General features: G+C 41.5%; 1 protein-coding gene across 1 annotated transcript; it reads right to left on the bottom strand.

Moving 5' to 3' along the window:
* Nucleotides 1-24,518: 24,518 nt before the first annotated feature.
* LOC146970635 (uncharacterized) lies at nt 24,519-25,853 on the bottom strand. Its single transcript, XM_085805944.1, has one exon. It carries the CDS (start codon nt 25,851-25,853, stop codon nt 24,519-24,521), a length of 1,335 nt encoding a protein of 444 aa, XP_085662070.1.
* Between the last annotated feature and the right edge of the window lie 1,605 nt (nt 25,854-27,458).

Raw genomic sequence — 27,458 nt, 5'->3', positions numbered from 1 at the left:
GGTTTTCCATGGAGTTTTTCCTTAGTGGATGTGAGGGTCTAAGATCAGAGGATGTTGGTATTATGCCATGTAAAGCCCTTTGAGACAAACTGCTGGTTAAAATGGGCTATACAAATAAAATTGCTTTGCATTACCTGTTCTGGTTAATAGAGAGCATGTCAGTGTTTTCTCCCAAAAATGAGATCTCGGATACTTACCAAGCAGGACTTAGAAATCTGACCCCCCCCCCCCCTTTTTTTTTTTTTTAGGTGGACGTAGAGGCTCTGACTGGGGAATCGAGCTTTGAGTTTAGCGAAGATGACTATGACACTGGAACAACAAACAGTGATACCTCAGTGGAACTAGAAAGGAAGAGGAAAGTACAAAAAAGGCCTGATGCAGCGGATGAAAAGCGGATTGCACGTCTGCCGTCCTGGGTGAGGGATCCCTCCTCTGTTGCTCACCCTGAGGGTTTCTCCTGGTTTTCCCTGTTAAAAGGGTTTTCTATGGAGTTTTTCCTCAGTGGATGTGAGGGTCTAAGGACAGAGGATGTTGTTACGATGCCATGTGAAGCCCTTTGAGACAAACTGCTGGTTAAAACGGGCTATACCTGTTCTCATTTTTGGGAGAAAACACTGACATGCTCTCTATTAACCAGATCTGCTGTGAAAAAAAGAGATTTCAGATACTTACCAAGCAGGACTTAGAAATCTGACTTTTAACCCCCCCTCTCTCTTTTTTTTATTTTTTAGGTGGACGTAGAGGCTCTGACTGGGGAATCAAGCTTTGAGTTTAGCGAAGATGACTATGACCCTGGAACAACAAACAGTGATACCTCAGTGGTATGGAATATAGGTTTAATTTAATGCTGTAGCAATGTTGAATATGCACAATAGAGGCACAATATGAACAGTGAAAACAGTCTGAATATCATGAAATGCTGAAGTTTCATTTCCTGTATGCACTAGAGATATGATGACAAATCACTGTTTACACTATAGAACCAATAAACAGGGAGTCTAGCTGAGGTCCAGCTTCAGAATCTTAACTCACCTGTACCATGTACTGTCTGAGCTCCTGGTGGAACCTAAACATTCAGTCCTGCCTAATCTACCAGTGATGGAAAGGGGTCACTATATGGTCAACACTAGGTCTACTGCAGGGGTACCCAAATATATTTGGGCCAGAATTTTTCACAACAGAATCCTCGGGGGCCAGACATTCATAGGCCTAGATTGAAATTAAATTAACCTTTTGCCTATTTAGTTATTCATATTTTATTACAGGGACAATATTTTTATTTATACACATCTTTGGTGTTTTGTATTACATAAAATGAAAAATCTTGACCTTATCATATCATTTCCATATCTTACTGTAACTTTACACTGCTGACTTCTGTTTCTCTTCTATAAAACATATTCTACATTTTGGATGTGACGTCTTTCCTCACTTGAGCTTCCTTCACCTTTCAAAATAGGCAAAGCTCAGTAGGAAACAGTAGGAGAGACACAGGGTGAAGCCATCTGTAGACCTAGTAATGTTTTATGTTAAAGTTTCATATTCATCAGGTTCACTACTTCTTTTACTAAGAGAGCTGTTGTGTTTCCAGAAAAATCCAGTGAGAGTGGGAGATCCACCAGTGGAAAGGACAGGGCGCCTCCAGCTCAAGGTAATGTTTATGTTGAACTCTGTTTTCCTCTTCATGTCCTTCTCTCTCCTTGGCCCTCATTTATCAAACTTGCGCAGGATCTGGTGTAGATTCTGGTGTAAATAACAGTGTACGCCAAGTGTCACGTGTGATTTACTAAAAGTGTGTACGCTGCTGATTTCGGCGTAGAACCGGCGTGGTGGTGATAAATCCGGCGGCTGAAAACGATCGTAATTTAAATGTCCCGCCCCGATATATTCCTGCTTTAGAGGCGTCGCCCTGCCCCTTTTATGGCATGGAGACACGGAAGACGGCCAAGAAGAGACTTTACTGATATTTCCACGGTCAACAGAGAGTGGGCGGCAACATGAAATATCTGGACATTGACAGAGTGATAGTTTATGTGATTGATAAAAGCGTGGATGGAGGCTGCAGACGCACGTGTCACTGACGACGTTAGAAAACCCAGCGATGGCATGCTCCTGCAGTTTACTAAACACAAGCGCAACACAAGTGATTAAGGAGAAATCATATTACTGCCATGACCGCTACTGTATAAACATCAGCACCGATGGTTCAGCTGATGGAGGGATGTCAAACACCGGCCCGATCCCCCGCTGACAGGCCCTGCTGACGGGAGGAAAAAAAAAACCTCCGCTGTGACAATCAGCTGCACCTGGACAGGTAGCGGAGCTCTCCCTCCTCAACCGGGGCTCCGGTGTCCGGCAGAGAGACACTGAAGTCGTCCGTTCATCACTCTGTTGCAGGACATGTTGGACGTTTGTGTGTAACAGTAACAGGTCTGTCACTGATCTGTCACATCCTGGTTTTTAATTCAACATGTGGTCCACATCGCTGCATGAGTAGGTTGTGGTTTAATAATCATTCTGACAGCAGCACTCGCTCCCTCATGTTCTACGCTGGTTCCAGATGCGCGTCGTTCAGACTGATAAAAGCCGATCCTTGCAGTGAATTTGGTGTCCACCCATTTTTTTGGTGTACGCAAGTTTGATAAATGAGGGCCACTGTCCTTATGTTAAAGTTTCATATTCATCAGGTTCACTACTTCTTTTACTAAGAGAGCTGTTGTGTTTCCAGAAAAATCCAGTGAGAGCGAGAGATCCACCAGTGGAAAGGACAGAGCGCCTCCAGCTCAAGGTAATGTTTATGTTGAACTCTGTCTTCCTCTCCTCTCCTCTCCTCTCCTCTCCTCTCCTCTCCTCTTCATCTCCTCTCCTCTTCATCTCCTCTCCTCTCCTCCTCTCCTTTCCTCTCCTCTCCTCTTCATCTCCTTACCTCTGTCTTTCTCTGTCCTTATGTTAAAGTTTCATATTCATCAGGTTCACTACTTCTTTTACTAAGAGAGCTGTTGTGTTTCCAGAAAAATCCAGTGAGAGCGAGAGATCCACCAGTGGAAAGGACAGCGCGCCTCCAGCTCAAGGTAATGTTTATGTTTAACTCTGTCTTCCTCTCCTCTCCTCTCCTCTTCATCTCCTTACCTCTGTCTTTCTCTGTCCTTATGTTAAAGTTTCATATTCATCAGGTTCACTACTTCTTTTACTAAGAGAGCTGTTGTGTTTACAGAAAAATCCAGTGAGAGCGAGATATCCACCAGTGGAAAGGACAGAGCGCCTCCAGCTCAAGGTAATGTTTACAGTAAATAGTACAACATGAGTGTTATGGACATGTCTGAGGCCCGTACTATGAAGAAGGTTCAACATAGCGAGTCTTTGTGTAATATGTTCTGGGTTAACAAAACCTGAAACACCTAAACAGAGTTAAATGGTATCACAAAGGTGGTTATCAACTTGGTTTGTCAAGTCCAGCTCTCAGCTTTTTGCTGTATGCGCGTTCACATAAAGAGGTTGGGTGTACATATGAATATACAGTGAATTTTTAGGTGCTCTCATAGCTTTTTGTCTCTGTACAACGACAACAAAGACCATTTTAACTGTGAAAATAGCATAGAGCTATTCAAGATTTGTGTTTGGGCAACACCATGTAACAGGTGAAACACTGAAATTTATTTATTCTTGGCCAAAGCAAATTGAAATGATAAACTTAACTGATTATTTGTAGTGCTGCGAGCACACAACTTTTTTCAGTGTCCTCCTGACACTCATGTCAAGAGTGAGCAGTGTATTCCCTCAGCTGAACATCTGTAGGCGTTCAACATCCAAACGTGTGTGGACGGGAATATTCTACAGTAAAAACTTTGGATATATTAAAAAAAACATGTTCATGTGGATAGGGCCTGAGAGAGAAAGTAAACACCAGCTGATCAGCGCGTTCTCTCCCTCCATACAAATGCTGGTTCTGATCCAGCTCCACTGAACTTTCAAAGGTGACACCAGCTCCAAACACGCTAGATTGTTAAACAGCGACGCTTTTCACCGTGGTGATGTAGCCCGGTTAAAAGAGAACCACCTTCATGATGGAGGAAAGCCTGGCTTTAGACTCAACATACCTTGCTAACCCACTAAACTGGCTTCACACACAGTACAAGCCTCTGGTTACCAGAATAAACCTGAGGTTGTTGATCTCAACATTCATGAGGTCACTTTCAAAGTTTAATAACTGTCAAGAAGTATAAACACTTTGGATAATGGTTAGTTTATAGACCAGGACAGAAATGAATACATTTCTTTCAGTTATTATTGAGCGTAGCTGTCAATAACAATGTGTTTGATGGTTGAAGGTTTAATGTGGTTTCAGTTCATTTTGTGTACAAAGTAGAGACTGTTAAATGGCCTGTATTTCTTACTCTGATCAGCCTCAACAGTAAATCCTGTTAACCTCTGTGTATAACCTGTGTTGCTCGACTGTTTTTAAGTACTGTGTCTACTATCAAGAAATCATTTGCACCAATGTTGAAATAGGCACCCGCCCCGCTCTTAACGATGTTCATTAGTTTGAGTCCAGTGTTCTAGAACATTAAGCCATTGTTGTATTTTATCCAGGTTCTTCAAAAGGGAGACAAACGTGGACGGAGGAGGAGGTCCAGGCAGTGGAGAAGATGCTAATTTCCAGGAAGGTTCCCAGCAAAGAAGACTGTGAGAGGTGCATTGAGTCATCTCCACAGGCTCTCCAGTACAGGGACTGGAAAGCTGTAAAATTCTACATCAAAAACAGAATTGATGCTGCGAAAAGAGATAAGCGATTCTGAATTTATTTATTATTTTTTTTGAGTTCAAGGACAATTACAGGCAAATTCAACTCGGGGCTGTATTTTCCTAAAATTTCAGGTCTAAAAGAAGGAATCTGAAGATTTTCAGTATAATTGCTCCTGTTTTGCGGCAGTTCTGCTGCTTAGGCTGTTTACATCCCTCAAAGCCACAGACAGCGTCAAACATGCGCCCAGAAGTCTTGCGGAGTCTTGTGCGAGACCCAAGTTGACGCTTGGTGTATTCAGGTGCAGTCGGAAGCTCCTGTTTGCGTCATAACACAGGAATATCAACTCTTGACTTGCTTGAAGTCTGGTGCATGTTTGAGTCGCCATCTGACGCTGTTTGTAAACCGGAAATCGTCAGATTCCTTCTTTTAGACATAAAATGTTAGGAAAATACAGCCCCGTGTTGAATTTGCCTGGAATTGTCCAAAAACACAGTTTTCTCATCCAAAATCGTCCAATATCTACGTCTCCTCATTGGATAAAGGTTGTAGGATACAAGAAAATGTTCTCCTCAGCTTACAGCAGAGCAGAGTGACTGACAGACCCGTGTTTCAGACCAAACACTCTATGTAAGTGATTGCTGTGGGAAGATACAACTATTTAAGACTTAGATTTACACAAACATTCCACTGACTTCTGCTTTAAACACCACCATTTTTCCTCTTTCCATTGCAATCACTACTTTACCGAGCTTGGCCAATTGTAATGTTCCCTCTGGCAGCCTGTAGTATTTGCGATGAACTTGAATATCATGACCTAAAAAGTCTGCTAGATTGTCCATTTCATTTTCCTTCAGATTAAAGCAGAAGTCAGCGGAATATTTGTGTTAATTTAAGTCTTAAATAGTTCTATTTTCCCACAGCAATCACTTACATAGAGTGTTTGGTTATTTTTCTTCATTTTGTCTCTTTTGTTAGTAGATTTCTACTAAATTCACCAAGAGTTAACAGCTACTGTGACACACTGTGTGTTGTGCCTGTTGTCTGACCCATGTCATGTCAGATGTCATTGTAAAGCTCCCTCTCGCCTGAACGGTGTAGGCTCCAAAAATTGTCATCTCCTCTGTATCCGCAACCAATTGTAAAAGTATGTTTTACATTAACAATTGTTAATCACTATAAGTGTTTTAAAGGCCGTTTTCTCAAAGTGAGTTGTTCCTCATAAGTGCTGCTGAAGTGGAGATTTCTAGCTTAGACACCAAACCTTCCAGTTTTATTTCTGTTTATATTGTGAAGGTTTTTACAGAGGGAACTGTTGATATATCGTTCACAGCCTGATTTTATACAACATTTTATCCCTTTCTCTGTAAAAGGTTGAATAAACCAAACCACTTCTTATTACAGTTTTATGAAGTCTTGATTCAGCAAAATACAAATTCGTGAAATTATCGTTTACTTTTGTAAGTATATCTGTCGACTTTACTTAAGCAATATCACACTTGATGTTGTACTGAATATCAGCACATGTGACTCAGTCATAGGCACAAGGCTTTATTTCTCCTTAGAACACGGCTCTCTTGAATACTCGATTCTGATTGGTCAATCACCAAAATTCTGCTGTGTTTATTTCTTGATAGACCACCGCTGAGCCGTCGTCAGGCGTGTTACTAAGGACGCCGCTCAGATCAGAGTAGCACAGAGGAGATATGTGATCTGCGTATCTGTGAACTATGCAGGATATTGACCTTGTGTTTCAAGTTTTACCGTCCTTAAACAGCCTCGGACTAATGTTGATGCCAGATAAATGACTTGTAGCTTGTCACAGGAAGAGTGGAGGCTCGTTTTCTACACCGGCGCTGCTGAACCAAACCTGCATGATCAGAGTCTCGGACCCGGGCTGTCTCACGGCTCTCGTCTTGGTGCGGTGGCACAGCGAGCCCACGACACAGACACAGACGCACCCCGAAACCGCAATTTATGGTTTAATTAATTATTTCACTCGTAAGCCGTGTTCTAAGCGGGATAATGTATAGTTGGTCGGTTGTTAATGGAGAACTATACATTATCCCTTACATAACCGATCTTCATGATATTCTAATCCTCTCCTGTCACTTGTCTATGTTGCTCCAACAACCAGTGCTAACAGATGCGGTTATGTCTGTTCATGCACATCTGGTTATTGTAGCTTCTCTAATTAATAGGACTAATAGTGCTAACACGTCTATAGTGGTGATCACTCAGATGCAATTACTGTTTATTTAGTAGATCCTTATACTTATTCACAGTCTGCTGTATTATTGAATATGTAACAAGTATACAGTGATGGACCTTCAGCTGCATTTGTACTATATTGATAAATCTAAAATCTACATTGCACATATGCTTTATGCACATTAAGACTACACTGACATAGTGTAACTTCCTCCTGTCAATGCTGCTCTGTTCTTTGCTCTGTTCTTCTCCTGTCCCGCTTCTCTCTCCTCTTTCCACGCTGCTCTGCTTCTCCATTCTGTATGCTGCTTTATTGGCTCAAGCCTGTATTTAAATGAGAGTTAGCAAAGATAACGTGCATTATAACACACTGCATCGGTTGATACCTACAGTATATACCAGTAATTGCATCTTTCAGCACTTAGTTTCCCATCATTTGTGACTTAACTGGTCTATATCTGTGCCAGTCCCAGCTGACAAGGTGCAGGTGAGGTTCACCTGCTCAGGGCACTCGTCACTGCAACACTGTGCTGGTTTAATGTACATGCAAAAACAAAATTACATTGTAGACAATATAGGCACCATTTTTTCTCTTCTAAATAATCATCTTTGCTGATTGCAGAACATTTTACTTTAATTTCTGCTCTTAAACAGACTTGTAAATGAATAGAGAAAAAAAATGTAATAGCTTGACACCTGGTGGTGGTTTGTGGTATGACACTAAAGAGGCGTCCCCAGCGAAATAGAAAAACCTGAAAAAATCTATTTGAAAAAACTTGGGAATTTTACTGACTTTTCTGGTCAGAAGTGCTTTAAAAAAATCAGAGAATTGATTTTGACTACTCATTTTGCCCTAAAATCTTTCTTTTAAAGTGATGTCCCCACCGTGAAAAAATTTCAGGTCCAACTTTTTGGTCCCCACGATGTAATAAAAACAAGTATGTGTGTGTGTGTGTGTGAGTGAGTAAGAGAGAGACAGAGACAGAGACAGCTGAGTGTCAGCTACTCTCTGTGTATCACTCATTATTCTGTATCACTGATCATGAGAGAGAGAGGGGAGGGGGGAGAGAGTGTAGCTTAATTTGTTATTTATACCACTACTGTTTTTTATGAAATACAGCAAGAAAGTGTCAGACACTCAGTGCGTGAAGTTAAAAAAAACTGGTTAGAGCCAGCTGACGGTTAAAAAAAAAAAAAAAAACTCCGACGATGGGCAGAGAGAGGGAGAGAGTGCATGAAAAAAAAAAAAAAAAAATCTCCGACAGGCAGAGACGCAACGCGAGTCGGCACCACGTCTGAACGAACCCACGTATCAGAACTCTACTGGTTCGTAACTGAAGTAAAAACAAACCTGAAGCTGAAGAAACCCTAAACGTTAAGGGAGAAGACCGGCCAGACAGCCGACTGAGGGAGAGACAGAGAGAGACAGAGCTGTCAGCTGGTCTGACACAGCAACACACCTGCATGTGTGTAGGGGAGGGGCTGTAGCCTATCACACAACGCTGACACAGTCAGCTATCCAATGAGGATTTTCATTCAATCTTTTTTTCCGAGCACAGATATTGACTCGTATTACTCGTTTAATACTCGTACTCGGCAAAAGTGCTTTATCCGTACCGGATACTCGTTTCAGCCGAGTATCCGGCTCAACTCTAATAACATTACATCCAGTCAGGTATATTTCCCCCTCCCTACTCTGCTCTGCGAATGGATTTTACTGACAGCGCGCTGCAAACGCCACGGTTTCGGGTCTTGTCCTACTCACCAACATGCTTCGGTGCCCATAGGTTCCGACTCTCAAGTGGTTAAAATGTACCGGCCCACTTAGCACGGACTGTGTTGTCTTTGTAGCCGGGTGGGAAAATGCAGTGCAACTGCTTACTAACGCCACCAGAGGGCGCTTTCTCGGTTTGGTGAACTGGTTGTAGAGCAGGTAGAAAGATACCGGAGGTCACCATCTTGCCTGCAGCGGTGCGACCACACTACGGTTTTCGGAGGTTAATGAGGGTAAATATGATATAAATGTGTCTGTTTACATGAAGTATCTAAGGGATATGTTTAAGAGTAATGCATGTTTACAGGCTTAAATGTTTATTGTTAATGTGGGCGTATGTGTTAGTGGTTGGCAGGTAAACGGACGACGAGAGAAACCCAACGGTTGTCGTGTAGCAGGCCGTCGTCAGTGCTGTTTGTGCTTGGCCTACGGAAAAAATGCACAAGTCAGTAACGTTATGTATTACAATACTGCACATTCGTTGTGATGTTTTGACCTGTGTATGTATGAGTGTTTAATGTGAATTTGTGGGCTCTTTGTGTTATAGGGTCGAGCCACTGTAGTTAATTCTTTGCACTCTATTGTTGCTTATAGGGACATTTTTGTACACTCTGATAGCAGTCTGTAGATTTATTAGTAGCATTCACACTATTGTTATTCGGTTTGGCCATTTTCTGCCTTTCTTCGTCATGTAACTAGTCATTCATACTTTGTGCTATTTCAACAATTCAAATATCAAAATGTTCAGCCTTTTCGGGACAGGTGTGCTATGTCTTTTCTCTTTTCAACTATTCATACTTTTTGCAATATTCAACTATTTCTGATTTTTTTTTCCCCATAGAGAATGCATTGGAACAGTCTTGAAACTCTTCAAATCTTCTTACTTCTTTCAGCCTTTAAAGTGTCCACATACTTTCAGCTAGAGACTTCATTCAAATTCTGAGCTGTAGACAAACTTTTTAAGTATTCCTCTATGACTCAGCTTATTGATATCTTCAACAGTTTCTGATATTTGGCCGCTTTAAAATCATTAAGTTTTTTGACAAAATCCAGCTTTATAATGGGTGTGTGTTGCGTCTAACGAGCAGGGCTTAGAGTGAGTGACATCATCGCTAGAGTGAGAGGGATCGAAAAAACATTCAGGATTTTTTCTGGATAAATTGCCAGCACGGCCACAAATTAAACTCTAGACACATGATTTCCTCACTGGTTTGTAGCCACACTTGTCGTGTCTCATTTGATGTGTTCAAAACAGCAGACAGACTTACAGAATTGTCTCTATGAGCCTAATTGTGCAGCTAGACCCGCTCCAGTGGCTCATCCACTTCAATATAAAAGTAGGAGCTGATTTTTTTAGAAAAACAGAAATGCCCCCCTTTTCTACCTTGCGACCCTGAGAAAAGTTTTTGCCCTACAAACATTTAATGCACATCAATGTGCTCAGGAAGGTCTCCTTGCCCCAGTAGTCATGGCCACATTCTGATAAGAGGTACGGTTCTATTTTTCTGGCCTGTTTTCGGAAGCTGCTCAGAGCACAAATCTCTCTGCTCTGCTCTGCTCTGCTCTGTGTAGTGCAGTGGCCAGCTGTTGGGGCCAGCTCGTTATCAAAGTCTATAAATAGAACAGTGCAGGTGCAGCCTGGCCGCTCGTTAAGATGTTTTTAAACACAGCCCCACACAGACACATGATAAACCAGACTGACAGAGGATGTCCACGCACAAACACAGGCATCACACTTACACAGACAGACACTCACACACAGTCACACATGCACACATACACAAACACACAAACACAACACTGTTCCACACAGTAAAATGTAAGCAGTTAGTTGAGTCGCCATGGTAACTTCTGAGGGCAGGCTGCCAATCAATCAGATCATTAGGGAGAGAGGAGTTCTGTGGCGCTTAACAGTTTTACTTTCTGCACATGTACACGCAGACAGAGAGACCGTCAGACACACACACACACACACACACACACACACACACAGGTTTTCAGCTCACATTCATCAACCTCTCAATTATTTTATACTTTTGATGTAAACATCTCCAACAATTTATATTTTTCTCATGAATTTAAGTTCAGACGTTTAGTCTTTCCAACTCTATTAATAGTGGTACAATTACAGGTGGAGCCTGGGACATAGGACGCAGCTTTTAACATCTATCTATCTATCTATCTATCTATCTATCTATCTATCTATCTATCTATCTATCTATCTATCTATCTATCTATCTATCTATCTATCTATCTATCTATAAACCTTTGTCTCTTTTTTTCTCTCTTTTTCTTTCTTTCTTTTACTCCTTCATTTGTATTTTACATAACTTCTTTCTATCTTTCCCTCCCTATCCATCCATCCATCTACCTATTTCTATCTATCATCCCCCTCTCTCTTTTTCTTCTTTCTTTCTTTCTTTCTTTCACCCCATTTCTTTTTACTTCTTTGTTTCTTTCTGTTTTTCTTTCTACTCCTTTTCTCTTTCTATGTTTCTACCCAATTTCTTTCTTTCTTTCTACTGCTCTCTGTATATCTCTCTTTCATTTATCCACCCCAATATCTTTCCTTCTTTCTTACTACTCCTCTGTCTCTTTCATTCATTCTCTATTCTCTTTATGTTCTATTATTCTGTTTTTCTTACCTTTTTCTTTCTCTATCTACCCTTCTCTCTGTGTCTTCTTTCCTTCTGTCCTTTTCTTCTTTCTTTCTTTCTTCAGCTCATTCAGCATTGTTTCAACAATTTCTTCAGCTCATTCAGCATTGCTTTCAGTATTCACACCATTTCCATTCTTGGAAATGTTTTTTCTAGTTATTTTTATTCTTTTGTACTGAACCTTAAGAAGACACGTTTTGCACTCTTTGGTGCTAGTCTACATTGTTTACTTTTGTACTCTTTTGTAATAGGATAATTACTTAAGATTTACGGACATTGTCCAGTGATTATAGCAGACTAGACAGAGTTACAGTAAGCGTCCCGTGTGCCAGGCACAGTGTGGTGTCGCTGATTTTTGTTTCTACTAGTACTGTAGATACAGCTGAAGACTATCAGCCAGTTGAGTTTTAAACTTGCATCATTTATTTTATTTGAACACCATATTCTTCTGTTCAGAATTAAAGACCCCAGAAGATATTTTTGTGTCCTGTGCTGGTTCAATTTAGCCAGGCTACATCTTGTTAAATTAATATAACTTATAAATAACGTGACACACGGGCAGGATAAGCTTTGCTGTTTAGCTTCCGTGAGTCGTTCTATTTTTAGCCGTAGCCGCTAGTTTAATGATAACTTTCTCAGTGACTTTTCTCCATAGCTTTTCTCTAGCGCGTTTCCCATTTCCCATGAGGCTTTGCGCCATTCTACAATTTAAGAACGAACAAACATTGCTGGTTATTTTATATGTTTGGTCAGTTATATCTGAACAGTTATATCTGAACAAAAAGAATTAGATTAAGACAGGAGGCTAAACAAAAATCATTTAGTAGTCTGGATTGATGAGAGTCTGCGTCACGATCGCAACCATGAGTGAGATGTAAAAAGACAAGAAGTGGTATAAATAATGGTTGGACTGTTAATATCAATTAATTCAAGGAAACCTTGAAGATTATCATGAGAACATGATTGACTTACATTAGCCTTAACTCACTGAGGCTGGTCATAAAGGCCGCATAACCGCGCAGGGCAACCTGCTTGCTGGTTAGCTGGAGCATATTGGCTGGGCGGCCGACCGGGAGCTCTCCTGGTCGGCCTGACAACCACTCCTCAACTGATATATATATATATATATATTTCAACTCTGAGCGCTCTGAGCGCTCTGAGCGCCGCGACAAAAAAAGGAAACTCCGACAGCTTTTTTCCGAGCTCCATAGGATCTGAATGGAAAGTAGACGGTGGACACGGCCCCTTTGCATATATAAAGAGAATGTATTCTATGAAATGTCAGAAGAGGTATTTTTTACACGGCACCCTTGACGCAGTCAGACGGCACCCCAGTGTGCCGCGGCACCCACTTTGAGAAAGGCTGATCTGGACTATGAAACTTTGGGAGACTTTTTTGAATGTAATTTCTTTGAAATTAGCAAAAAAAAAAAAGTTTTAGTTTTTATTGATTTTCCACGTTATCAGCTGATTATCTAAAAATAGAACGTTGCGACTTACGACTCATTTCGCCAGAGCGGGTCACATATATATATGGAAGTCGGCAAAAATATCGAGTTTATTTTCATTTATCCTGTCCATATAAAACATCACTTACCAAGTGCTAGAATTGGTCTGTAACCTTGCACATCTAATTATAATAATCATTATGTCAACTTGCCATAAAAAATAACAATAGGTGCATATTCCGTTAATGTCAAGTTGTCATGACAAAGACATTTTCTGGTAATGTCACTTTGATTAATGTGAGGTTGTCATAAGAAGGACATCCCAAACAAATTTAATGTCAAGTTGTCATGACAAAGACAACTTCTGGTAATGTCACTTTGATTAATGTCAAGTTGTCATAATCAAGACAACCCAAACAATGTCAAGTTGTCATTACAAAAACCGAATGACACTTAATGACAACAGTCATAAACGATTATAACATTTGACATAATATTTATGACACATTCATGACTGAGTTATGACACTGTTATGACAGTGTTATGTCAAGCTTATGAATACCTATTCGAGTAAAGTGTTACCCTATTCTTTTTGCGTTTTTGATTAATTAAATTAGAGAAGATAGTCTTGTAGTTTACTTTTCAGGTTTTGATTACATGCATAGTGCACCAACAACATTTCACCTTCTATCTTTTTGACTGCCCTCCTTGTGTACTCCTTACTACTAAATAAATTGCTTTACCACCTAAATTTGGTTCTATGTTGTTTCCCTTTTTCTCTAACCACAAGATGGGTCATAAAAACGCCAAATATATTAGGTACATAAAATAAATGTAGAACCTAAGTTATCAGCTTCTAAAAGAAAAAGAAAAAAGGTGAAGCAACAAAAAGCCATTCAAAGACATGAGTCTGTTCTGATCAATCAGGTCAAAAGGGTTCACAACTTTGATTTATCACTGTCATTGTGAGCGTATTAGCATTCTCAAGATAGCACTGTGCCTGCTAGCATGGCTGTAGACTCTTCTTTCATAACAGTGTTTTTGTCGGTTGAAATACCAAGTAGACCAGACTTTATTGCTGCTGCTGAGGGAACTTTGATTTCTGATCACAGAGATCTGTGACTATCATTCCTCTGTTATTTTCGGTATTTCAAGGACACCTCATCTGGCACATCTTCTCGATTTTCTGTGCTGAAGGAAAACAGCGTCAGAGCAGTTGCGCGCCGGTGATTGCTTTTTTTGGACAAAGTCAAATTCTTCCCCACAGAAAATGGTTGGCATAAAGGCAAAGGAGAGATGAATTATGAATGGAAACAAAATGGCCTTTCAGTCTGAATATCAGGCTGTTTTCCCTGAACCGCGAGGAGATCACTTTCCACACTTTCTAAACACCACTGGCGCACCACTTTTTACCTCTTGTCTAAAAGAGCAATATTTCTTGTCACAGTGAAATAAAGTTTAGAATGGATTATTTACCCCTCTGCCAAAACCACTTAAAGCTAAAGAACAAGTCAGAGAGTAAGAAAGAAGGGACCAGAGGAGAAGGAAAGTGCAGGAGAAAACAGAGAGAAAGTGGCGTGCAAGCATTTGTCCATGGTCAGGCAAAGATCAGTGAATCGATAGGCTGATGGAGGGCTGACAGAATGACAGCTCCATACCGATCACTGAAAGACATCTAAGAAAAGCAGGAGAGAGAGAGAGAGAGAGAGAGAGAGAGAGAGAGAGAGAGAGAGAAGAGGAGGGGAAGGAACAGAGTATTAGCAAAGGTGGGGGAGAAAGAGAGAGTGAGAGAGGCTGACAGCCAGCAGTAATGAATGATAATTGTTCATCAAGTGGACACGCTCAGTATGCGGAGGCGAACATTCACCCTCACTCACTACTTTAGCCTTCTACCACATCAGCATCATGCCTGACACACACACACACACACACAGACACACACACACACAGACACACACACACACACACACACACACACACACACACACACACACACACACACACACACAGAGAGACGCTTTTCCAGGCATAGCCTACTGTGCAAATGCACATACACACAGTGGTATCTAGTTACAAAAATGCATTCAAACACCTGCAATGACCTGAGTCTGCACAAATACAAACCGCAAGATGTCAAGTTGAGTTTTCAACAATCTCCAGAATATTAGATTTTCTAATAGACTAGTCCATGCTGCCTGTGTAAAAATATAGAAATGGGCATGTAGATCATTTTATCCATCATTTGTAAAAGGACTGCGGACTCACTAACATAGAGGAGCAGCTTTTATTTCTACTACTACGTTATCTTTTCCTCAATATTAGCAATCAATATATGTCTCAACACAAGGATGTTGAGAATCTGTCTTGGATTATATCACATTATTTTTTTTGTGACAACACTGTCCAGTTGTCATGGAGTTGTACACTTTGAAATTCTTTTTTATGACTTCTCTCCTGCTGTGTCTCAGTTCAGGGGTACTATTCTTGACAGGATGCATCTGAAGACCAACTGCATCACAGGATTGTTCCACTTCAAAGTCTCTTTCTAATGTGTCCTTCTTTTCCAGGGCATTGAAGGCGCCAACAGGTGGATGCTTTTTGGTCCAACTTATCTCAGGAGACACTGTGTGCCAGTAATTAAAATAAATTGCCAGCCGACAATACCATATTGTCAAAACCCAGAGCAATGTGCAATGTAATCATTTATGTTGTAGTTGTTTAAAAGTTGAGATAGATGAAGTCAAAACATTTAATTTCCATAACAAATAGACATGTGTCCCACTGACGCTGCTGTTTTTCGTTGTTGTTTTACTTTGAAAATTAATTTTTAAAAAACGTAGTTACAAAAAAAAAAAAAAAGTTGAGCTAGAGAATATTCAATATTCTCAAGAATATTGGCTGGGGCTGTGTTAAAGCTTCAGTTGGTAACAATTATTTAGTCAGATTTGCTGGAACTGTCACTATATTCTGATAGTAGTACATGAAATGGGTTATTAAGGACCAAATCCAACTCCTCTGGCTATACAGCCTGCAATCGTATTTGCTAAAATCCACTGTGCCCGGTGCTGTTCCACCAATCAGGTAGAGGGAGCTGGAGGAGCAGCCAACCGCAGTTCCTACTCGTGTAATGGAGTTAAAAGATAATTTGATTCCACTTGCCATAAAAACTCACCACACAACACAAAAACTTGTTTTTCCTATGGTAATTAAATGCATCGCCCCTGCGGATTAGGGTCGTGCACCCCGGGGGGTAGCCGCAGTCGGACGATGCTATTTCCCTGGTAGGTGCACAAGTTACGAGCTCTGCTATTGTTTCATGTTAATTACTTTAATTTCAATGCTAAGAGGTGGTTTAAGTTGTATTTCTTAAGCATATAGCTTCCGAACGGTCAAGCACGTCCTTTTCCATTTAAAGTTGACAGTGTTTTTCTTTTATTTCTGTTTACAAAATGGCTAGGGTTACACGTGTTGGCTAACCTGCACTTTCCTTTCATTTTACATTTTTCAGCCGTGTATGTGTGTGTGTGTGTGTGTGTGTGTGTGTGAGAAAAGAAGAGCTGGACTGACTGTAAATGTGGATTTCTCTGCCAGGTACGCTTTGTAGTATTTTATGTTAGTTTTGAGAATGTTTAGGCAGTCGGACAATGCTATTTCCCTGCCGTGTGTGTGTGTGAGAAAAGAAGAGCTGGACTGACTGTAAATGTGGATTTCTCTGCCAGGTCAGTCCATGTGTGCACAATAAAGGGCGAGGTTGCAGGTTGAAGGTCTGACTCGTATGTTAAAACTACACAACGCAAGGATGAGTACCAAAACCGCTACAATGGTGCCGTGACCCGTTCGTGACTTCAGTGCTGCCGGGGTCTGCTCGTCTCCATGGTGACGCTGCGAGCTCGACGTGGGACCTGTGGCTCTGCACGCGACTGCTTCACCTGTGCTTTATTCATGCCCTGGGTATCGTGAGTCCGGTTGCAGCAAAGAACCCGGGTTTGGACTGTGTTTGGTTTTTTTTTCTGTTTAAAGGTGGCCTGTCCATGCCACGGAAAAAAAAAAAAAAGGAAGTAAAAAAAAAAAAAAAGAGAGAGAAGTTTTTTTTGTGGATTCCAGTAATGAACATGTGTTTTAATGTGTGTTAGTGGGGATATATATATTTTTTTCTTTCTTTTTCTACTCTTTCATCATATTTGTGGTCCATTTGATGCATAAATCCCCCAAGGTATATATTTTTTTCTCATTTGGGATAACTGTCAACAAGACAGAAAAGAAAAAAAAAAAGAGAAGAGTAATAAGTTAGTAACTTAAGGCTGCAAAGGGCAACAGAATCTTAGTTGTAGATTTTGAGATTTTATTTCATTTTTTCAAAGACAATGGCTCAACATAACGTGTCAAGTGTTGGCAGGGGTTCTAGACAGTGGTTCAGTCAGTTTCCTACACTGGATGGGTTTAGTGAAGGCAGACATGTTACATCTACTCCTCACAGTCGCCCTGGGAGGGATAGTGCATGTGCCACTGCAGATGTTGGGGTGGATGGGGAGTCTGCACTTTCTGGTCAAGATGTCCACGTTCTCAGTGACCTGGTGAAACAGATAGGGACCAGTATAGGTGAGAACATTGTTTCATGTCTTAAGTCCATTCCAGCTACTGATGCTAACATGACTCAGTCAACCACAACAGATCTTTCTAAAGTTAACTTGACAATTACACATGACAGTTATGAACCACATCCTTTCCGGAGGGATAACACTGATAGGATGTCAGTCTCTGAGTGGGAGGAAGCTATGAGGCTTTACCAGAGTAGGAGGGGCATTGAGCTATGTTACCAGGTGGATGAGGTTTTGGGCAAGCTAAGGGGGAGAGCACGTGATGTAGTGACCATTGGGCTTCGCAGTCAACCCTCCTTAGACTTAAAGTCAGGCCCTCAACCAGTATTTGACATACTTAAGCAGCACTTTGGTGACTCTGTGACCTCCTTTATGCCCCTTGCTGACTTTTATGACACAAAGCCACGACCCACAGAGACAGCTGTTGACTATTGGATCCGGCTTAACAAAGCCATTGACACTGCTGTAGATGGACTAAAGAGACAGGGAAAGACTCTCGACAATCCTTCCCGTGAAGTCACAGTCATGTTTATCACTCACTGTCCAGATACTGGGCTGTCTCTAGTCCTCAGCTGCAAGCCGCTGGAAGAGTGGAAGGCTAATGATGTTCAGGTGAGGCTGGATGAACACCACCGAAAGAGGCGCCTCCAGCAGCGTCAGTCTTCAACCCCAACCAGAAGCCTGCAATCCAACCAGGCTGCGAACGTTTTGCAGTGCCACGCCCAGTCTGCAGGGGGGGCCCCTGCCCCTCAACTAGTTACAGCCGGCAGAATGTCACAGTCTGAAGGGCAGTCGCTTGACCATGTTATCACTCTCCTTGAGCTGTTACTGCAGAGAGAGGCCTCCCGTCATTCCAGGTCACCAAGGTCAGGTGCTGGTGGCCGCAGCAGGTCTCGGGGCCCGTGTTCTGTTTGTGGGGGTGACGACCATGACACCGTGTCTCATTGCAGGAGAGAGCGGCTTTGTTTTCGCTGTTACGCTACTGGACATCAGGCTGTGACCTGTCATAGCGCTCCTCCTTCTGACTTACCTGCTGCTCAGTCTGGTGGTTCCAACCAGCAGGGAAACTAGCTGGCCCACATGAGCAGGGGAGTAGTGTAGGGCCAAATGACGTGTCCCCACAAGATTTTGATTATGTTGATCTTGTGTCAGTATACTCACAGTTCTGCTCCTTAGCAGGTGATAACTCCACTGTGATTATTCAAAATACACAGAGACTGTCTGCAACTGATAACCTGTTTCACACTGATGTGCTGATCCAAGATACTGTAAAACTTAAAGCTATGCTTGACAGCGGCTCTATGGCCTGTTCCTTGAGCTCTAGTGTGCTCCCCCTCCTGAAGCAGAACAATGTTGTTTCCCCTGACTCTGTCTCTCCCACTTCAGTTGTCCTTGTTGGATGTGGAGGTTCGAGAACAAACCCTGTCGGTGTGTGTGAGTTGCAGATGAGGGTGTTTGGCTGTTGCTTCTCGGTTCCAACGCTCATCGTGGAGGGCCAAAGTGATGATCTCATTCTGGGCAGCAATGTCATGAAACACCTCATTCGGGCGTACTCTGGAGACTTCGGGGAGAGAACGTCTCTTTCTGGTCAGGTCCCTGTGGAGGAAGGGAGCCTGCTGCAGCTGTTGACCACTGTGGAGACATGGAGAGGTGATGAGTGTCCTGTTAAGGTTGGTACTGTTAAACTCAAGCATGCAGTGACCCTGGAGCCCTTGACAGAACACTTAGTCTGGGGTCGCCTACCTGCCCATCTATGTCTCTCAGCTGGCAGCACGGTGGTTGTGGAGCCAAGTGTGTCAAGAACTGTGCCGCGTTCAGTGATGGTGGGCCGTGTTGTGACACCACTGTGGGGCGACGGATGTGTTCCAGTGAGAGTCATTAACCCCTCCCCCAGACCAGTGACATTGAGACGCAACTGCAAGATTGCTGACGTGTCGCCCTGTGTGGCACTGGAAGACTTTGACACTGACTACTTTTATGTAACTGACTCGCCTGATGAAGTGAAATGTACTGTGACAAAGACAGCTGACAAACCTGACACAGCCAGTGAGAAGAGCTTGACTGTTGACTCAGACTGTACAGCCAGACCCACTTAACCCTATGCTCTCTGACCTTGGACTGCAGGACATTGACATTGACGCAACTCACCTGTCCCCCTTCTGGAAAGCGAAGCTTTTTGACCTGCTGGCTAAGTATGAGTCCATCTTCTCTCGCCACAGGTTGGACTGTGGTAAAGCCAAAGACTTTGTTCACCGCATCCGACTGAGTGACAGCAAGCCCTTCAGACTCCCCTATCGCCGACTGTCCCCATCACACTATGAGAAGCTGAGGGTGGCTTTAAATGAGATGGAGGAGTGTGACATCATAAGGAAGTCTGCAAGCGAGTACGCATCACCTCTTGTTCTTGTCTGGAAAAAGAACGGCGACCTGTGTCTCTGCACTGATTTTCGGTGGCTGAACGCACGCACTGTCCGCAACGCACATCCCTTGCCTCACCAGGCTGATGCCTTGGCTGCCCTTGGAGGGAATGCGTTCTTTTCAACCATGGATCTGACCTCTGGGTATTATAACGTGGAGGTACATGAGGAGGATAAGAAGTTCACCGCGTTCACCTCTCCTTTTGGGCTGTATGAGTACAACAGGCTCCCGCAGGGACTTTGCAACAGCCCGGCCACGTTCATGAGGATGATGATGGCAATCTTCGGTGATCAAAACTTTTTGTGCCTCTTGTGTTATCTTGATGATATTCTTGTGTTCGCCCCCAATGAACAGCTGGCATTACAGAGGTTGGAGATGGTGTTCGAGAGGTTAAAGGCGCACAACCTGAAACTAGCTCCCAAAAAGTGTCACTTCATGAGACCTTCGGTGAAGTTTCTGGGGCATATTGTGACGAAGGAAGGCATTTCAACTGATCCCGAGAAAGTCAGAGCTATTGTGGAGTTGCAGAAGAATGACTTAATGGTGGAGGGCACTGACGTCCCATCCCCCACCAAGATCAGATCCTTTCTTGGGATGGTTGGGTTTTATCAGCAGTTTTTTGAGGGGTACTCTGGTATTAGCAAGCCTTTGTTCGCGCTGAGATCTGGTGGAAAGAGGGTGCAACGTACCAGAGGTAAGCAGGTCCGGCTTACATCTCGGACCCTCTCTTCGGCTGATTGGACTCCTGCATGCAGTGAGGCTTTCAGTAAGCTAAAGCAGGCTTTGTTGAACAATGTCACTCTCGCTCACCCCGATTTCAGTAAGCCTTTCCTCCTGTCGGTTGATGCCTCCTCCAATGGTCTCGGGGCAGTGCTTTCTCAGCTGGCTGATGGTGATGATGTTGCGAGGCCCATTGCGTTTGCCAGCAAGTCGCTGAATTATGCCCAGTCTCGCTACCCAGCACACAGGCTGGAATTCCTCGCACTTAAGTGGGCTGTGTGCGACAAGTTCAGCCATTGGCTGAGAGGTCACAAATTCACTGTATGGACCGACAATAACCCGCTCACTTACATTCTCAGTAAACCAAAGCTGGACACCTGTGAGCAGAGGTGGGTGTCGAAACTGGCCCCATACGACTTTGACATCAGATCTGGTCCTAAGAATGTGGTGGCGGACGCCCTCAGTCGTGAGCCTTTTGTGCACCCCAGTGTTCTCCATCGACTCACTACAGTCCCCTATGGTGCACTTTTGGAGGCAGCAAATGCCTTGGAACCTGACTGTGTGCAGGATGCTTTTCGCTTGTCCTGTGATCCTCTCAGTCGCCTGCAACATTGTCCCTTGACTGTGGCCTCCAACAGTGCAGTGGCAGTGCCCCAACACCTTCCTATCTCCTCAAAAGCTGTGTCAGCTGTTCTTGAACACTCTCTGGAGAATGATTGCTTGCCCCCTCATGCATTCTGTTTGCCGCAACTCACTCAGTAACTTCTGCCTTCCGACCTGTCTGATTTCCGCCCTTTGCCCATTGACAAATTGACATCGTTGCAACGTGCTGATCCATGCTTGGGTCGAGTGCTCCACTTTGTGGAACGCCAGAGACGTCCGTCGAGACGAGAACGCCCCCGTGAGCCAGCTGAAGCCTTGCGGCTTCTCCGGCACTGGGAACAACTTTCCATCAAGGCAGGTGTGGTATATTGATGTGTTGATGAAAAGAAGGGATTACCGCTGACACGTCTTCGCTTGTATTCAAAAAAGAAGTTTATTAACAAGAAGAAGAACAGTGTACAAAAATGCCGAATCCTGGAGTATCTCTGGTCCAATATGAGATCTCCCTCTCTCAACCCAAAAACCTTCCTTTTTATATGTTGGCTTATCTCCAACACTCCACCTTCTCCGGACAGAGAGAAACCTCCCGAGACCAGATGGTCAAGGACTTTTGACTTAACCTATTGATCTTTAGGCTTTTTAGGCTTTTTAGGCTTAGCTAAAAACCCCATATCCTGTATCCTATGTCTCTTGTCCATTAGAGAAGACATCCGAGTCATTAGGTCATCTTGGACCATACCTACATGTATCCCATTAGGTCAGATGACTAAGCAAATTGTGGAACCCATGAAGTAGAGCATCTATCCAGACACTCCTTCATTTCCAAACAAGGTACACATATAAAGAAGATTACATAATGATAATAACTCTAAGAACATACAATAATTTAAGATATTAAAGCAAAAGCACAGGTGGATAATACACTACATATTTCCCCCCTTCGAGGCTCGTAGAGTCTCGACACATAAAAGATAACATACAGTCAAATGATTATCATGCAATTAACAGTCATTCATATATAATGCTTACAATGAAACAATTATTAGCAATAAAACAATTTGTGGAGTGTGAGAGCGAAAACCTGCCAGGCAGCCAATCTTCCTTAAAGTTTCCATCAAACAATCAAGACAGGAAATTCTCTCACGGTCCCTCTGCCTTAGGCAACCACTGTTTAGCACTCCAAACCAATTAGAAAAGAAGAAATTCTTAAAACTTGAATGAAACAATTCAGTAGATACATATGAAAACCTCAGACAAATAAAATCAAAACAGTATCCAATTTCAGGCTGGTCAACCCATCGGATCCTCCATTGGACCTGTCCCTGCCTAACATTACTTTCCCTAGACGTCAAAGGGAAAGAAAACATCTGAGGCTTCAATATCCACATACTAGCAAAACATTCAATAGTGAGTACATATCATCATGAAAGACATCACACTTTAATGTCAAAAAGCATTCCATAAAAACACCAAATTAAATTATACTGCAGTTCTTCCACAGTGTCAATCTTCAATGTGGTCAAAAATACTTAAGTGTCCATAATGTTCAGGGCCCTTCAATTCATTCACATTCTTCATGTTCAGATGACTGAATCTTCTCAGAACATCTGGGTCCCCGAACAGCCTGGCACTTTCACAGTGATCTCTCTCCTATATGTTCTAGGAGGGAGAGAGAAAACAAACCAGTATCTTTGCAACAGCAAATACATTTCAAACATCAAATGCACATAAACACATAAATCCCTATATTTTTACTAAATCAGTTTTGCAATTGTATCCACAGACTTCTCATCCATTATCCAAGCAGAAGTCCCCTCCTGCTCATGACATCTCTTCACAAAAATGTGGCAAAAACCTTGCAAAATTTTGACGAAAACTTGGTTAACTTGGCAAGTGACTGAGCATCCACCTGGTTATAACCCAATCAGTCTATTTAAGCAAATAAAATCCATACTATAACCTCCCCCCTTGCAACATGGGCCAACCCATGTGCTTCTTGAATCGTCAGACCTAAAAGGGCTGAGAGCACTATTATCAATCCTTCATGATTCTCCAAAGACCAATAGAATCTTAAGTGTCACCTCTACCTATCCACAACTATTTCTTTATTTCAAGAACAGCTTCCTTTTTGTAATTATCTCAACTTTTTAAGGTAACCATACAATTTCATACTGTGTAAATTAAGCTCTTTGAATATACTGTATGTTACTGCAATAAGTATAGTAAGCTTGCTAAATTTCTAATTTGTCCTTGTATTATTTAATCATACATTTTACACTGGAACTTTAAGAGGCAGCAGCCTCACACTTTGGCTCAAATTGGGCTGTTGACCTGAGTGAGTAGTGGATCCCAGACTTACACTGGAGACACACAATTTTCTTACCATGCCATGTTCTGTCCTATTTCATTTTATTATGAGAAAGCCACTTTTGTGGATAATTGAGTGAGACTTGTAGAATAAGATATTCTTTTTTTTCCCAACAGTAAACCAACTAATCAACATTTACCAACACAATGAGTTTAAACATATTAAGAAATATTTCTTATGCAGGCCTACGTTTCATTTTATTACACTATGGCAATAACAATAATTCTTAACTATATAAAGGAAAAGATGGAGAATGACAAAAAACAACTGTTTAGACTTCACATTTCTGCTCATACTACATGTTACTGCCAAAGCAGTGCAATTTTACTTTCTTTACTTTAGCATCTGATGCATGTCAGTTTGGTCAATAAATGCTAAACTACAACTTATGAATTCTACGAGGTTTCATTACTATCAACAAAAATCAAAACAATACAACACATGAGTGTTGAGGAGTGGCTGTTCAACACTGCAACTTTAACCTCATTCAGACAAGTATAAGTCAAAATATGTCCTTATCCTGATGTTGATATTTTCTCCTGCACTTCCTAAATGTTTACATCTTGTTTTAATAATATGCTAGGCAATGCAATGGACAGTTGAGACATAAAAGGAGAACAAATTAACTGGTTTTAACGCTAGTGTCATCACAGCACACAAAACATCTCTTCTCAAAAGTACAGATAGGTATAGGCTCCTGATACCAATATAGGTATTGTAGTTTTTTGATTTTTGTAGCAGAGCTCAATTGATTTTGTAAGAGGTACCAGCTGTTTAACTCCCTCAAACCCGATTGTCCGTATCAATTGACCAGACATAGGGAGATGTATAGCATCTTCAGGCCGAATGCAGGTGAAAGCCGCTCCGCTATCTACCATTACTTCTAATGGTTGATTATTTACTTTTACCATTATTGTTGGATCTTACTCCGGCCCTGACACTACCAGCTGACACCTCCCTTTCGGATTTTCTGGGCAGCCCTAGAATCCTGACTCCGGGCCCCTGAAGGGATTCACCGGTCCCCAGAATGCCATTGGCTGACCTCTAAAGTCTCCTCTTGAGACTCCTCTGAAATTTCCCCTGAAATTTCTTCCCCCTACTTTGTTACACTCACGAGCAAAATGTCCAAGCAGTCCACAGATATAACACACTTCAGGAACTTGTTGAAAATTTGGATTGAAATTTACTCTTGCTCTCCCTACATTTCCTTGACCTCTTCCTCTCCATGCCAGCTGCTGTGGACTAAAGTTCGGCTGATCACTATAAACAAAAGGTACCGCTGCACAAGGCTGTGGTGCCTGGAACTGATTTAGCTGTGGCTGCAGATGTGGCTGTGACATGGGCTGACTTATCTCAGGCTGGTTCTGCATAACTACCGCCTGCTTCTTCTCCTTCTTCAGTTGAATCTGATTTAACTGTCTAAGGATCTCCTGATCTTGGTCCCTCTGTTCATGCTCTTTCTTTCTATACAGCTCTACTTGGTATGCTATGTGATCTGTATAAACACTCTTTATCATGCTCCCTAAACCAACCACTTCTGCTAACTTACTCCTCACTGACAGAGGCAACCCCTTCTGAATCTTAGCTCGCAAGATTGATTGTTCCATTGGATTCTCCTCTGGATCACGTCCTGTGACATTTCTCCATACCTTCTGAGCTCTTGACACATAAGATCTTGGATTCTCTTCTTGTCCTAATGGCTCAATAAGAATGTTGTCAGGGTGTACATCTGTAGGAAATGTATCCCTTAACACTCTATACACTCGACCTTTATTTGATGCAAACAGTTCTAAATCATGCACAGCAGACCCCACATATCGATTATATCCAGCTTTCTGTAAAATCTCTTCCATTGCTGGAACCCCAATAATGTTTACCAGAAGTCTCTTAAAGTCTCCCATGGTAGGCTTTGTTCCCACCATAATCTCCTTCAACTTTAAAATCCAAGGATGTGCTCCATCTTGAAGAATGGGTAATTGGTCAAATAGATCTTGCATAACTGTATCATCCCAAGATTTATACACCTGATCCTGTCCTCTGATAACCACTGGACAGATCTTATCAAACTTATCTTCCTTCCTTGCTGATTTTTGGGAGGCTTTTTTCAATAACTTTTTCTTTTGCATTTGCAAGTCCTGTAATTGTTCCTGTAACAATCTCCGGCCTTTTGGTGTGGTGTATTGGTCCAAATATTTAAGGCATTGATCTATACCTTTATCAATCCTACTTAAAGTTTGTCGTCTATCTTCTTCTTCCCTAGAAACATGTTTTTTCTTGGTATGCCTCCTTGAAAATGAAAGACTCTGATCTTCCATATTTGACCCTCCTTTTCAAGCAACTGGAGAATGCCAAGCTCTGTTTGTCTCTTCTCTTTATATTTTTTAATATCTTTTATTGATGTTTTATTTATTGATTTTTATTATTTTATTTTCCGATCACCTTATATATGAACACCAGCAACTTTATTGTTTAAATTATATCTCTATTGAGGGTTTCTTCTACTGACCATGGATAGTCAATTTAAGATAAATTCTTATACCCTTTCTTTAACACCTCTTTGATACCTATAATTTAGGATTATTCTTCTACACTAGTTCAACAGGAGTAACTACTTTTGGATTGTTTACATCTATTTTATCATTGCCATGACTCCCATTTATTCTTGTGCTTAACTTTAACTTAGCTAATTAAATATTATTTAGTTTATTTATATTGATTAATTCATTTATAACCTCTGTATTGCCAAGGTCAGCAAAAGAAAGATGAAACAAATAACTTCAAAGGAATTCAAAATCTTAGAAATATTAGAAAAATGACAACCTCACACAATCTATCATATCTATCAAATTGCAAGAATAAAATTCCCCAACTCAACATTAATTAACCTTTATTGATTGATCAGTCCTTTGCCAAGTCTTCCTTCTAATTAACTACAACATATGTATGATGCATGTACTGTAGATGTGTGCACTAAATGTAAATGAGTGTACTATTATCAATCAAGCTAAATATGCATCAACAATGTCAGAAAGAGTCTGTGGATAAAATCACACTGGCCTTTATCACTGGATCCAGATGCATGCGCTGTCGTCTGCAAGCCTCAATCCTTGTGATCCAAGCCAGCTGTCCTCTGTCCGCCTCTAGATACACCTCTTAAACTCTGGTCTCCTCCTTGAACTCTCGCTCCATGAAGGGAAGACAGACAAATAGTTCAGTGTTTTATAAAATCACTAGATACACAAAACACATTCCTACTGCAAGTTTTTCCTTTCTTTCAAAAATTCTGTATTATAACTTTAGAACGTTATAATTTTCATAAAAACATTCTCACTTTAAATAAGTGTTTTCCCAAAATTAATCAGGCTTTATCAAAAAATTCTCCACCACACAAAGAGTTACTCTTCCGAGGTTCATAAGTTTCTTATGGATTTATTTTCCCAAAGGTCCCCTTAAATAGAGGCTCATAGCAAGTTAATCACAAAGTCCCCTTAGAAGATTCTTAAGGTTTATTTCTTATTAAACGTCCTTTAAAGGTTCATAAACATCCTTCTCAGGCTCATATTTGTTAAAACTTAAAGAATATATAATTATATATATAATATAACATATTATAAATTAGTCAAACGTCTTATTCTTATACGTTATTCACTCTTATACCTTATTCAACATACACTCTATCATATCAATTACTCATAAACTTTATTCACAAAAGAAAACCGGTCTTCACACACACACACACAAAAATGGGGATTTAACAAACTAACACAAAACAAGTGATCACATATATATTAAAGCTTCTTTCTTTCTAAATTGTTTTACTTCTTTTTAACTTTATTTTATTCTTTAAGTATCCCCCATTTACTTTATTCCTTACCCCAAAATGTCCCTTTATTTTACCAATTTTTTACTCAAAAAATCCC

The sequence above is a fragment of the Trachurus japonicus genome, chromosome 17 (assembly GCF_045865225.1).
Source record: "Trachurus japonicus isolate A0001 chromosome 17, Traja_1.0".
Lineage (NCBI taxonomy): Eukaryota > Metazoa > Chordata > Actinopteri > Carangiformes > Carangidae > Trachurus > Trachurus japonicus.
This window is presented reverse-complemented; position numbering and strand designations above follow the sequence as displayed.

Bases quoted from the DNA above. Each gene is read 5' to 3' on its own strand.
- LOC146970635 (XM_085805944.1), bottom strand. From the start codon at position 25,853: ATGGAAGATCAGAGTCTTTCATTTTCAAGGAGGCATACCAAGAAAAAA.